Below are 15,102 nucleotides of genomic sequence, written 5' to 3'. Positions count from 1 at the left end.
GGGTTATTTTTTTCGTATGTCATTTCTCCTCCATATTAATTCACTTGGGTGTCTTGTTTTCAGCGCTGGTGTGGGAAGGTCGGGTGTCTTCATCACCCTCAGCATCGTCCTGGAGCGAATGCGTTACGAAGGTGTGGTCGATATCTTCCAGACGGTGAAGATGCTCCGAACACAGAGGCCAGCTATGGTCCAAACTGAGGTCAGAGTTCACGCTCACAACATGCCGCAACCCCCCAAAATGAATGCTGTATTATCAGCTTTATTTTACATATTAGGTTACATATATGTATTTTATTTATCGTATTTTACTGTACATGTATTTTGTGTTTCCGTTTAACTAATTTTCCCCCAAAATGTTTAATATTTTTTAATAATCGGGATGCGCGATCGATCAACATCGGCCAATTTCCGTGCAAAAGTACACTCAATGCCAATTAATGGCTTTCAGTGCGGATCACAAAAGTCGATACTCGCACACTGACATTGACCACTGAATGGTAACACCCGAATAAGTTTTTCAACTTGTTTAAGTCGGGGTCCACGTTAATCAATTCATGGTAAAACAAGCTAGTCGCTAAGATAGTTTGAAACAGAACAAGAAATAAGAGCTTAGTGAAGTTGAAGAAATGTGGATGGAAGCACGATACAGCAGAAAGTCAACAGATATTACCAGGAAATTAACAAGTAGATTATTAGGAGTCGAGAGAAAAACATAATATAACTACAATAGTCAGTGTGTAGCTGCAAAAGCGCTCAAATAAGGGGAGGGTGGAGCCATAGGGTAGTATCAGTATATAACCGATACTAGAGTCATTAAATTCATATTTCTACTGTCAAAAAATATATATTTTTTAATAATTTTGGTTTTAATGTTTACATACTATGGGAACATCTAGGGCAAAAACCAAAGGATTACAAAGAGTTGTAATTTTAGTTTTTGTTTAGTTATTGTGTACTATTGATTTTGTTTTGCTCAAACAAAAGAGAGAATAAAAGAATATGTTAACTTTTAGTCAAACTAATTCAGCGACACAGCCGTTGGACTTAGACAACGTGTGCACACGTTTAAAATAGAACTATGAATATATCCAGCGCCCTGGTATGTAAGCCGCACCCACTAAAATTTAGAAAAAACTTTTTTTTTTCCATATATTAGCCGTACATTGCAAAAAGTCAGGGTTAAAAAACAAAACAAAAAAAATACAAAAATTAGGGGTATTTTATTTGAACTAAGCAAAATTTGGCTTGTCAAGACTTTCCAAAACAAGTAAAATTAGCTAACCTCAATGAACCCAAAAATACCTTAAAATAAGAATATTCTCACTAATAACAACTGTACTACTATATGAGTATGTATTTTCTATTCTTTCATTGAAAATAAAACAGCAAAGTCCATTTGGCTGTCATTTGTTTTAATATGAGACACAATTGTGTCAAAGTCATGATTTTTTTTTTCATGCTTGAAATAAATTATTACTTTAAAAAAGTAGTTTTATACTTGTGAGTGTTTATGACACAGCTGTGCAACAGTTGATATTCTAGTTTCAAGCATGTTTTACTCAATATAGGTCATAAAATCTCAGCAACAAGCTGTAATATCTCACTGAGATCATTTAGGACCAAAACCCTTAAAACAAGTAAAACACTTACATAAAATCTGCTTAGTGAGAAGAATTATCTTATCAGATGGAAAATAAGCAAATATCACCCTTATTTTAGATATTTAATCTTACTTAGATTTCAGTTTTTGCAGTGTACCAGACTATAAGCTGCAGATACGGCAGTAAAAGGGCTGATCAAACAAAACAGAAGTCATCGTCATGGACCCACTAGCTGCGGGAGCAAGAGCTCCAATCAGCTAAACAGATTCAATAACTCCACGGTGATGTTTTGGTGAATTTAAGTAACTGAATCAACACAAAAATAATGTCATTGTAAGTTAATAATACCTACACTCGTAAATGTGTTAGCATATTGGCTAATGCTAATGACGCTAGCTTGATTACATTCTGATGCATGAAAACACTCCTGCAGACATCACACATGGGACGGTTTAGTAAATATGAATAGTTTTAGTTGTATTGTAAAACTTACAAAAGTTGCTTGGAGTGATGAATTAGGAATCCATACGAGTAGAAACACTATGGGCGACTAGGAGACGGAACGGCACTTGTACTTCCGGTTCAAGGTACTAAACAGAAGGAAATACCGTAGACGTTCAACAGTGAGCGAACTCCTCCAAAAGATGGCGCCGTAGCACAAACAATAACACACCGTTTCGTTGTCTCGGTCAGTGTTGAATACAAAACATTACGGTTGTTGGCGAAGAAAAGTCCATGAATAAGCCGCGGGGTTCAAAGTGTGGGGGAAAAAGTAGCGGCTTATAGTCTGGAAAATACGGTATTTGGATAGCTTTAATGAAGTTTATACGTGGAAGATAATTTTTTACATTATACTGTACACTTTAGTTACCTGGCCTTAAGAATGCTAAAGACCAGTGGTGTGGTTTCCATGGCGACGCCTCATTAGTTTGTATAGCTTTTAGTACAACTTCTCCGCTAACGAAAAGGATCAGAAAGTGTTTATTTTACGATAACCCGACGACACGACAGTTTTCGTCGGCGTTTCAGACAAACATTCATTAGCACGTCTTCCTCCGTCGCTGCCTGAGTTCATATTCAACACACCTTTGCTCGCAAACAGATGATTAACGATCGAAATATGCAACATAAAAGAGTTATGGCCTCCGCGGGGCGTCTAATTAAACAATCCTAACACGACGCCACCTCATACCGCCGCACTCTGAACCAGCGGGGGGGAGGGTTCGCTCTAGAGGCAGTTTGACGGCGTCTCATGAAACGGGAAGTGCGGCCGCTTTTCAAACGGTGCTTGATGCCCTCGCCGCCTTCACACAGGAGCGCGCTCGCTTCAAACCTGAGACCGAATTTCCCCCCGACTTTGTCTGAAGGCGGCCCCGATTCGAACTCGCAATTAAACAACCTGTGCTTTGAAAAACGTAAAAAAATAAAATGAATTAAAAAAAGACTTTTGTACGGAGCCCCTAAAGGGACATGGGGGAATTTTTTTTTTTTTTTTTTTCACATATCTCGTGCGCACGAGAAACTTTTTATAACGTTATAAAAAAAATAAAAATAAAAATTTATTTTTATTTTTAGACATGAGATACATGTCTAAAAAAAATAAAAAATAAAAATGAAATTATAAAAAAAAAAAATTCCCCCATGTCCCTTTTGCTCCGTACTTTTGCTATTAATCAATCCAACAAAATAATACACAATAATACCATAATAATACAATTCCAATTCCAAAACCAAACCTGGCCCAGCAACATTCAGAATAGCAATCAACAGAGCAATTGAGGACACACAAAACAATCCAAAAGTAGTCAAACAAAAATGAATAATATCAACAACAGTATCAATATTAATAATAATTCCTACATAGCAGTGATTAAAAATCCCTCATTGACATTATCATTACAGCCATTTATATAAAAAAAATTAAAACATTTGAAAAATGAACAATAGTGTGACAGTGGCTTACACTTTAAAAAGTTAAAAGATAAAGTTCCAATGATTGTCACACAAACACTGGTTCCATCCCCTCGGTCCACCCCCTGGGAGGTGAGGGGAGCAGTGAGCAGCAGCGGTGGCCACGCTCGGGAATTATTTTTGGTGATTTAACCCCCAATTCCAACCCTTGATGCTGAGTGCCGAGCAGGGAAGTAATGGCTCCCATTTTTATAGTCTTTGGTATGACTCGGCCGGGGTTTGAACTCACGACCTTCCAGTCTCATGGCGGACACTCTAACCACAAATCCACTGAGCACCACTTGCCTCGCATCTCATAAGCTTGACAACCCATTGTGACCAATATTTTCCACAAAGGTAAAATAAGTCATATTTTAGGTTCATTTAATAGTTAAAGCAAATTTAAATAATGGAGACCATATTCCAATATATGACTCATTATTATCGAAGCTAAATGCAGTTTTTTTCTACTTGACATTTTTTATATATATTTTCGGTAACACTTTAGTATGGGGAACATATTCTAAGTAAGAAAAACTTAATTTAGAGTTATTTGGACACTAGGGGAACATATAAGGGTTAGGGTTACTAATAAGCAATCATTCTGAGGTTGTTGAGGGAAGACTCTTAGTTAATGGCTTACTGGTTGTATAACAAGGCCATGCAGAAAAATGCATTAATACATACTTAATAATGACTAATTAAGAGCCAATATGTGACTAATTTGCATGTTAATAAGCAAATCATTAATGGTGAATATGTTCCCCATACTAAAGTGTTACCCCATGCAGAATAAGGCATTAATACGTACTTAATAATGACTAATTAAGAGCCAATATGTTACTAGTTTGCATGTTAATAAGCAACTAATTAATGGTGTATATGTTCCCCATACTAAAGTGTTACCCCATGCAGAATAAGGCATTAATAAGTACTTAATAATGACTAATTAAGAGCCAATACGTCACTAATTTGCATGTTAATAAGCAACTAATTAATGGTGAATATGTTCCCCATACTAAAGTTACCCCATGCAGAATAAGGCATTAATAAGTACTTAATAATGACTAATTAGGGGCCAATGTGTTACTAATTTGCATGTTAATAAGCAACTAATTAATGGTGAATATGTTCCCCATACTAAAGTGTTACCCCATGCAGAATAAGGCATTAATAAGTACTTAATAATGACTAATCAGGGGCCAATATGTTACTAATTTGCATGTTAATAAGCAACTCATTAATGGTTAAAGTGTTACCCCATGCAGAATAAGGCATTAATAAGTACTTAATAATGACTAATTAAGAGCCAATATGTTACTAATTTGCATGTTAATAAGCAACTCATTAATGGTGAATATGTTCCCCATACTAAAGTGTTACTCCATGCAGAATAAGGCATTAATAAGTACTTAATAATGACTAATTAAGAGCCAATATTTTACTAATTTGCATGTTAATAAGAAACTCATTAATGGTGAATATGTTCCCCATACTAAAGTGTTACCCCATGCAGAATAAGGCATTAATAAGTACTTAATAATGACTAATTGAGAGCCAATACGTCACTAATTTGCATGTTAATAAGCAACTAATTAATGGTGAATATGTTCCCACATTCACCCATTCACACACACATTCACACACTGATGGCGGGAGCTGCCATGCAAGGCCCTAACCACGACCCATCAGGAGCAAGGGTGAAGTGTCTTGCTAAAGTACACAACGGACATGACGAGGTTGGTAGAAGGTGGGGATTGAACCAGGAACCCTCCGGTTGCTGGCACGGCCACTCTCCCAAACTACGGCACGCCGTCCCAATATGTTACTAATTACTGGTGAATATGTTCCCCATACTAAAGTGTTACGTCATGCAGAATAAGGCTTTAATTACTAACTCTTAATTACCGATACCAACCGATACCGATATATACAGTCGTGGAATTAACACATTATTATGCCTAATTTGGACAACCAGGTATGGTGAAGACAAGGTCCTTTTTAAAAAAATAAAATAAAATAAAATAAGATAAATAAATTAAAAACATTTTCTTGAATAAAAAAGAAAGTAAAACAATATAAAAACAGTTACATAGAAACTAGTAATTAATGAAAATGAGTAAAATTAACTGTTAAAAGGTTAGTACTATTAGTGGACCAGCAGCACGCACAATCATGTGTGCTTACGGACTGTATCCCTTGCAGACTGTATTGATAAATATTGATATATAATGTAGGAACCAGAATATTAATAACAGAAAGAAACAACCCTTTTGTGTGAATGAGTGTGAATGGGGGAGGGAGGTTTTTTGGGTTGGTGCACTACTTGTAAGTGTATGTTGTGTTTTTTTATCTTGATTTAATTTAAAATAAAAAAAATAAAAAGATACCGATAAAAAAAACCGATACCGATAATTTTCTATATTACATTTTAAAGCATTTATCGGCCGATATTATCGGACATCTCTAGCTTTAATAAGTACTTAATGACTAATTAAGAGCCAATATGTTAATAATGTGCATGTTAATAAGCAACTCATTAATGGTGAATATGTGTTCCATACTAAAGTGTTACCATATTTGATGTTTCTGCAATATTTCTGATACAATGTGTTGTTCCCCCCCCCCCCCCGACAGGACGAGTACCAGTTCTGCTATCACGCCGCTCTGGAGTACTTAGGAAGCTTTGATCACTATGCAACGTAAAAAGCCATCTCGCCCCACCACCGCCGCCCCCCCCCCCCCCCCCCCCCCTACACCCCGGCCCCCATGAGTCCCGTCACCACCCCGCCTCGCCCCCGACCCGACAGTCTCCTGAGCCATAGAAACTTGAATTTTTGAAGCAAGCCGTCGTCGCACAACAAGCGCTCAGTCGGACGCGTCACACCAAGATACCATTGTAGATCTTTTAAAACCCCACCCGATATTCCCGTCTTGAGAAGATTCTGACCCGGAAGTTAAGGCTCGAGCCGTGTGGGGTGGGGGGGGGGCTATCCAAGCGTCGGACCGCTTACCTTACCTCGAGTAAACATCCACGACGAACGAGACGGACTTCACCAGTAGGGGTTGTTTCCGACACATTTTGTGTGACGTTCGGAGAGACGACCACTCAAAGAAGAGGACGACTGATGTCACATATCTTCAAGATGGCTTCTCCGGTCAACCACAACAGAAAATAAGGTTGGTGGACGGTGACCATGTCCGACATTTTTTTGTGTGTGTGTGTTTTTTTTTTCGTTTAACCACCTTTGCGGTTTGGGAAGCGGGACGAAGACGCGCCACAAAGCCTTCCTTTGGTGTACAGTAGTGACCAACGCTCTCGGTGAACATTTTCCATTTCCTGTCCAAGGCTGAACATGCTGCTTCTCTCGCCTGTGCTGTAGCTCTCTCATCTCAGAACACAGCCTTTCCCTGACTTCACTTTTAAGATGCGCTCCATCCTCATTTTGTCCCATCTAAAGGGGGCGGAGAAAAAGGAAAAAAAAAACAACAAAAAACGAAGCTTTAGTTCTGGCTCTCCGTGTTGTTGATGACGTCTGCGGAGCGTGTTAGCTGGTGATGCTGGGAGGAGGAACATCTCGCACATCCCGGAGATAAAGAACTGAAACCACACGGACACGGGTGTTTCCTGAATGTTCTCCGCTCCTTAAAAAGCTGCCTTTTTGGTCAATTCGGAGCGGACTGGAGAGTTTCAAAAAGTTTCCGTGCGGACGAGTGAAAAACATAAGCAGAGGTGGGTAGTAACATTTATGCCAATAAATGTACTTTTTGGATGAACTGTAGTAGTTTTATCCCATCAAATCCAATCCACTTTATTTATATAGCACATTTAAACAACAAATATGTTTCCAAAGTGCTGCACAACAATATTAAAAATAATATTCAAATATTATCCTTAGCTCCAACAATGACTGAATAAAAACAAAAAATAAATATGATTAAAAACGATTTAAAAGGGTAAAACCAATGAAAACAATAAATAGAAATCAACATTTTAAAAAAAACAGAGGACCACACAACTCACGTAGTGTTAAAAGCCAAAGAATAAAAGTGGGTCTTAAGACGAGACTTAAAACACTCCACTGTGGGAGCAGTTGGAACATGGAGGGGCAGAGTGTTCCAGAGTTTAGGGCCGACCACAGAGAAGGTCCTGTCTCCCCTGGATTTAAGTCTCGTCCCGGGCACCACGAGCTGGAGCTGGCTCTCGGACCTCAGAGCGCGCGCAGGAGTGTACATTTGGATGAGGTCCGAGATATACTGAGGTGCCAGTCCATGTAAAGCTTTAAAAGCAAACAGCAAGGTTTTAAAATCAATTCTAAAATGAACAGTTAGCCAGTGCAAACTCTCAAGATTGATTGTAGAAAACTGTTCATTGATTTAGAATCAAGATCAATTAGAATCACAATTCAGATTTGTATCGATTTTTTTTCTCCAATTGATTCTAGAAAACTGAATTGATTTAGAATTGACATAAATTAGAATCACAATTCGGACTTATATCGATTTTTTTTTCTTCTATGAATTACAATCGCAATTTGGATTTTTATCCTTTTTTTTTTTAGAAAACGGTTTTCTAGAATCGAGATGTATTAGAATCACAATTCGGACTTTTATAAAAAAAATAAAAAAAATTAATCGATTCTAGAAATCCATTTCTTAGAATGCAGATTAATTAGAATTGCAATTCTGACTTGTATCGATTATTTATTTTATTGATTGTAGAAAACTGTTCATTGATTTAAAATCGAGATCAATTACAATCACAATTCAGACTTTTATACTTTTTTTTTTCTTCTATTGATTCTAGAAAACTTAATTTACAGTTGAGATGAATTACAATCACAATTCGAACTTGAGTCGTTTTTGTTGTTCTTTTTTTTAATAATGAAAAAAAAAACTGTTAATTTAGTATCTAGATTAATTAAAATCACATTTTCGGACTTGTATGGATTATTTATTTATTTTTCTATTGATTCCGGGAAAACTTTTCATTGATTTAGAATTGACATAAATTAGAATCACAATTCAGACTTTTATCGATTTTTTTTTTTCTATTGATTCTAGAAACGTTTAATTGAATTACAATCGCAATTTGGACTTTTATCCTTTTTTTTCTTGAAAACGGTTTTCTAGAATCAAGATGTATTAGAATCACAATTCGGACTTTTATTTTTTTTTAAATTTATAAATCGATTCTAGAAACTGTTTCTCAGAATCCAGATTAATTAGAATTGCAATTCTGATTTGTATCGATTATTTTATTTTTTTATTTTATTGATTGTAGAAAACTGTTCATTGATTTAGAATCAAGATCAATTAGAATCACAATTCAGACTTTTATACTTTTTTTTTTTTCTATTGATTCTAGAAAACTTAATTTATAGTTGAGATGAATTACAATCACAATTAGAACTTGAGTTAAAAAAAAATGTTAATTTTGTATCTAGATTAATTAAAATCACATTTTCGGACTTGTATGGATTATTTATTTATTTTTCTATTGATTCCAAGAAAACTTTTCATTCATTTAGAATTGACATGAATTAGAATCACAATTCGGACTTTTATCGATTTTTTTTTTCCTATTGATTCTAGAAACGTTTAATTGATTTAGAATTGAGATGAATTACAAATCACAATTTGGACTTTTATGTTTTAAAAAAAAAATATTGATTCTAGAAAACTATTTTCTAGAATCGAGATGAATTAGAATCACAATTTTTTAAATTTAAAAAAAATTTAAATTTAGAATCTAAATGAATTAAAATCACAATTCAGACTTGCATCGACTATTTATTTACTTTTTTATTGATTTTAGAAAACTTGTCATTGATTTAGAATGGCACTTGGGATGTGAATCGGTTAATTTCAGCAGCCCGAATAACGATGCCACCAAGTCCCCCTTTTTGGAGCTCCTGATTGAACAAAAGTCACATGGCAACTGGTGAATGTGTTTGTTTGTCAACTGATTTTTGGAACACACCCAGAGGAGGAAGCTTGTGCAAATATCCGTGTTCGTGTGGAAAATAGACCCGCCCTAAAAAAAATATATTAAAAAAAACCCCACCTGCAGGTTGCATTTGCCGCACAAATGTAAAAGAAGATCAAAATCAGCGGCTTTTATAGTTTGGAGTCATCCAGGCTTTGGTACGTGTTTTTTATTTTATTGTTTTGGATTGTGTGAAAGTTTCTGATGTGCGCACAAAAAAGAAGAAAAACAAGCCGAGATGGACGGGAACTGTGTGTGTCATCTTTTTTCTATATTTCCAAAAACGCCTTATTGTTACTGTAACATGATGAAGACATTAATGTTGTATTACGATGAATTATTTTGCTTTACATAGTTTCTTTTTGGAACAGAGATGTTGTATGGCTTCTTTTTTTTTTGTTTTAACAACTGCAAGAAGAGAAGTGCTTATTTGTTCACATTATGTTCAAATACATTCTATTTTTTCACCGTAGAGCTCCGTATAACACGTGTGTGTGAGAGTGTGTGTATGTACACACACACAAACACACACACACACATTCACAGATATTTAACTATAAAAATATATTCAGACTTAGTTTCAATATTTTCTCATTTTATTCCCGGCCCTTTGCTTATGTTTAAAGATATAATAGTTTATTTTCTTTTTTTATTTCTCATTTTAGCATTTTATATTTGTAACGCTTTAGTCTGGCCCGCTCTTCTCCTCATCCTGGTTCCGATGAGGACTTTTTAAAAAACTAACTTTGTAGACATGAGTATTGGTTTTATTAGTAGCAGCCTAGCAGTAACCGGTCCGCAGATGATCTAACAACTCAAAAATGATATTATATTTTTGTCGTTACCTGTATCGGCCCGATTTGACATGCTATACTTTGTATGATCATGTACAGACTGTGTAACCCCTTTTATAAAAAGAAAATCTATATGTACTTTTTTTTTTTTTTTTTTTTTTTTTTTTTACACTTGTATTACTTTCCAACATACTGTGGTAATTCATCTTTTTTTGTCAGAAATACACAACAATCGACATGTAAATAAACAAATATATAGATTATATGTATTTGTAAATCATTTCACCCTGAAGAGCTCAAACGGTACAAAGATTTACACATCGCCAACTTGTTCTTCTGGAAAGAACATGTACAGTAGGGAAGGGATTCACATGACCCCATTCCTGAGGTCTTGCGTGAGAGGAAGAGAGTCTGCTGAAAACGATGGAAAGCGCCACTCTTCATAGCAACTGACGCTGTGGTCAAAGTTGGAATTGCCACAAAACACATTTTAAGGTATTCAACACTCTAAAGTGGAGAGTGCACCCTCCCTAATTTGTCACGTTTCATGTGTCTGGTAAACCGCGGCGAATGGGGCCGTACGAATCCCCTCCCTACTGTAAAAATACTGCTACTTTTTGCCTTTTTTTGGGGGGGTATTTTTTGTTCCCCCTTTGCAGAAAGACAAAGTTTTCATTGATGAGGTCATAAAAATTAATTTTGATTCTCGTCAAATTTCCCCTCGCTAAATGGATGCAAAGGACGACGCCACGGGAATGGCGTGAAACAAGCCTCGGGTGGGGGGGGGGGGGGGGGGGAACAGAGACAACCGAAAACTTTTGGGAATATGTTGGACATGTTTCACGGAGAAAGACAAGAATCCTCTTTGGAGGCTCTGTGGGAGCGCTGATTGCCAAAACGGAGTCTTTGGAAAAGCTCGGACTTTTCCGACTCGGCGCCGACGCCTGCCACCTGTCGTTGGAAAGCGTGGCAGAGTAGGCAGAGAAAACCACTAACAAGGATGTGTAGAGACTACATAACGACCGAATGAACACAAAACGAGCTTTCATTTGTTTGAGGGCTGTCACTTTCAAACTGTTACATCCAACTGGTTGCTTTAAAGCCACTGTGTATGTAGATATGTTGACTTTGTATTAAAGAAATGTTGTCTGAAAAAAAGCTGCCAATTGTGGACTTTTTTTTTTTTTTTTTTTGAGTCCAGCAGATGGAAGATGACCTTATGAAACCGCAACGGTGTCAATACAGGTAGTGAGTGTGCCTTTAAATACCGGTAGGTATGCGTTTGTAACAGACGCCATCGAGTGTGGCCGTGCGATAGTATGTCGGTTAAACTCGTTTTCATTGAGGGCCATATTGTAGATATGGCTGCCATCAGAGGGCCGCTTGTGACAGCAATAATATATGTATTTCCCTATACATTTGATTATTATACATATATATATATATTTTTTTTTTTTTTTTTTTTTTTACTCACACTGTTTAAAAAATCTGTAGCGTTTACTATTTTTTTAAAAAAAGGTAACTCAGTCACCAGAATTTTACTGTTAAATATTCAGTGGGTTTTTTTGTTTTGTTATATTACTACGGTAAATGGGTAAAAAAAATAGTACCGCTTTTTTTTGCCTTTTTGTTTTGTTTTTAAACGGGAAAAATGGCAGCTTAGTCACCAGAAATTTACTATAAAATGTATGGGTTGGTTTTTTTTTACAAAAAGAGTACCACTGTTTATTTTTTTATTTTTTTAATTCGGCATGGCAGTTTTTTACAGTAAAAAAATGTGATACCGTTTTTCTATTTACAGTATTACAAAGTAGATCAACAACCATAGATTTTACGGCTCAGCTCAGTCAACGGAACTTTTACGTTAAAAAAAAACAGTGGTGTTTTTTTCAATTTACAGCAAGATGCCGTAAAAACTACCGTAAATGTTTACCGTGAAATGTATTGTCATTTTTACAGTGTAAAAAATGTACAATTCTCAACTATTTTCTTGTACGCCCCCCCTAAGAAGAAGAAAAACATTTCACACTCTCTCCACCACGACAATAAATAGTATCATTTGTTATAAGTACACCTCTGCATTACTTTGTATCCTTAACATCTAAGAAAACAAAAAAATGGAAAAACTAGATTAATTTATTAACATAGCTTGTTTAACTTTATTTACATATTGTTTTAGTCTGAAACAGAAAATATTTAAAGTGCATCAATTTGTCCAAAATTGGGAGAGAAAAAAAAAATATCCATCCTTACTTCGAGGAAGAGTTTTTTGACCGAGTTTATTATGAAAAATAAAATGAAGCAAACTCAATAAATTATTACACATTCCAATTGATCAGCAGTTTAACACAAAACTAAAACTAATAGAACAATTTATGCTGTTTTTTGTTTAGTTTTTTTAAATCAGAATGACAAAGTCGGCATTAATGGCTACGATGAGCACGTTTTGTCGTGCACATTTTTTCGAAGCGGGGTTTGAAGCATGATACTGATAAAGCATGTCCACTTACATGAAGACCTGTATTCCTTTCATACTGTACTGTAAGTGCCTTCTAATTCACCTTGGAATATTCACCCATCAGTGCTCGAGCACATGCATGTAACATTACTGACACCCAGTGGCCAGCATATTGTACTGCATGTCATCTGTTTGTCTGGAAAATTGAAATGTCATAGATTCGACTGATCGTCGTCGATGGGCAAAATCTAGCGAATCAGACTGGACCATGAAAAATCGAAGACAGTGCTACAGAGTGGCTTCGATTCACGCTCGCCTGACACCGGTGCTCAAAAAACAGGGAAACAAAAGGTAAGCGGCTAGTATTGTATTTTACATCCTCTTCTACTGATGTTTTATTGCTGGAATTGTGCTTGAGAAAATTACGAAAGAGCATCGATAGATAGACACCTTTTTTTCACATTTCCAGCAGCTTTACAAGGGTGGGAACACACAGGGTGCAGATTAACTATGATCAACTCACTGGACAGGACATCGGAAATGTGTAAATAAAGTTGTACTTTATATTAGAAAAAAATGGGCATACAAAACGGTACAAAACGATCCTTTTATCTTGTTATGATCAGTCGTTCATTCATTCACCCGCAGGCTAGTAATGCTCAATCTCAACAACCACAATGCACCTGCTCCCGGTCTTTTTTAACATCCGGTTTGCCGCAATGAATTGTGGAACATGCTAACAAAACTAACATTTGTCAGGCTATGAAGTAGAAAACAACTCAATTCAGCGTCAGTGTTTCTCAAATAATCAATATCAAATACATGTATAAATCAAATCAATTCCCTTTTAACTCGTTTTAACTGTAAATAATAATTGATTACTTTATCAGCAATTAAATCAAGTATGCAAATTATGAATGATCATCACACATGAACTATATAACCCATAAGTTACAACACATGAGTGTGCAAGGTTGTTTTTTTTGTTTTTTCAAAAAAATAATAAATTATACAATTTTTTTATAAGCTTAGGAAAATACCAATGACAGAGCGACATTCAAGGCCACTGTGTCTATATATTCTAGTTATATTTCTTTTTTTGCTCAAAATGTTAACCATATCAGTTTTGTATGACTTGAGCGACAAAAATTTGCAAATGGAAATATTATTTTTGCATGTCTTTATCCGCACTGTCTACACTGCAAAAAGTCAGTGTTCAAAAACAAGAAAAAACAAATACGTAAATGAGGGGTATTTTATTTGAACTAAGCAAAATTATCCGCCAATATAACAAGAACATTTGGCTTGTCAAGACTTTCCAAAACAAGTAAAATTAGCTAAACTCAATGAACCCAAAAATACCTTAGAATAAGTATATTCTCAAATAACAACTGTACTACTATATGAGTACGTATTTTCTATTGTTTCATTGAAAATAAAACAGCAAAGTCCATTTGGCTGTCATCTGTTTTAATTGTGAGACACAATTGTGTCAAAGTCATGATTTTTTTTTTTCATGCTTGAAACAAGAAATTATTACTTTAAAAAAGTAGTTTTATACTTGTGAGTGTTGATGACACAGCTTTGCAACAGTTGATATTCTAGTTTTAAGCATGTTTTACTCAATATAGGTCATAAAATTTCAGCAACAAGCTGTAATACCTTACTGAGATCATTTAGGACCAAAACCCTTAAACAAGTAAATGACTCGAACTTAAAATCGGCTTAGTGAGAAGAATTATCTTATCAGACAGAAAATAAGCAAATATCCCCCTTATTTGAGATATTTCATCTTACTTATATTTCAGTTTCGGCGTAATGGGCTCCAGTTGTGTTGACAACGTCACACCAGGAGGGGGCGACATGTCGAGTCTAGCGATAGAAAGGCGGAGTTCCAAGTACAGTTAATTATTTAGCCATCACTCAAAATGACGGCAATAACCATTCTGTTTAATCAGCATCTTGAAATGCCACACCTGTGAGGTGGGATGGAATTTCTTGGCAAAGAAAAAATGCTCACTAACACAGTTTTGTAAACAATATTTGAGGAATAGATCTTTTGTGTTCATAGTAAAAGTTTGACATCTTTTAGTTCAACTCATGGAAAATGTGAGCAAAAACAAAAGTGTTGCGTTTATATTTTTGTTTAGTATAAATGGGCTGTCAGAAATGTAATTAAACTGAAGCATTTTGATAGAGATGTCCGATAATATTGGGCTGCCGATATTATCGGCCGATAAATGCTTTAAAAATGTAATATCGGAAATTATCGGTATCGGTTTCAAAAAGTAAAATGTATGACTCTCACAC

At 35.7% G+C, this 15,102-nt stretch overlaps 1 protein-coding gene across 3 annotated transcripts in view; it reads left to right on the top strand.

Annotated features, from left to right (window-relative positions):
• ptprsa (protein tyrosine phosphatase receptor type Sa) overlaps nt 1-11,482 on the top strand; it is a 634,816-nt gene extending 623,334 nt beyond the window's left edge. For all 3 annotated transcript variants that reach the window (XM_062028063.1, XM_062028064.1, XM_062028065.1), the window contains 2 exons: nt 64-199; nt 6,189-11,482. In XM_062028063.1, the coding sequence (XP_061884047.1) occupies nt 64-199; nt 6,189-6,257 (205 nt within the window). In that variant the 3' untranslated portion in view covers nt 6,258-11,482. The remainder of the gene's footprint in view (nt 1-63; nt 200-6,188) is intronic.
• Nucleotides 11,483-15,102: the final 3,620 nt, after the last annotated feature.

The sequence above is a fragment of the Entelurus aequoreus genome, linkage group LG19 (genome assembly GCF_033978785.1).
Source record: "Entelurus aequoreus isolate RoL-2023_Sb linkage group LG19, RoL_Eaeq_v1.1, whole genome shotgun sequence".
Taxonomy (NCBI): Eukaryota; Metazoa; Chordata; class Actinopteri; order Syngnathiformes; family Syngnathidae; genus Entelurus; species Entelurus aequoreus.
Note: the sequence above shows the minus strand (reverse complement) of the source record. Positions and strands in the feature narration are given on the sequence as shown.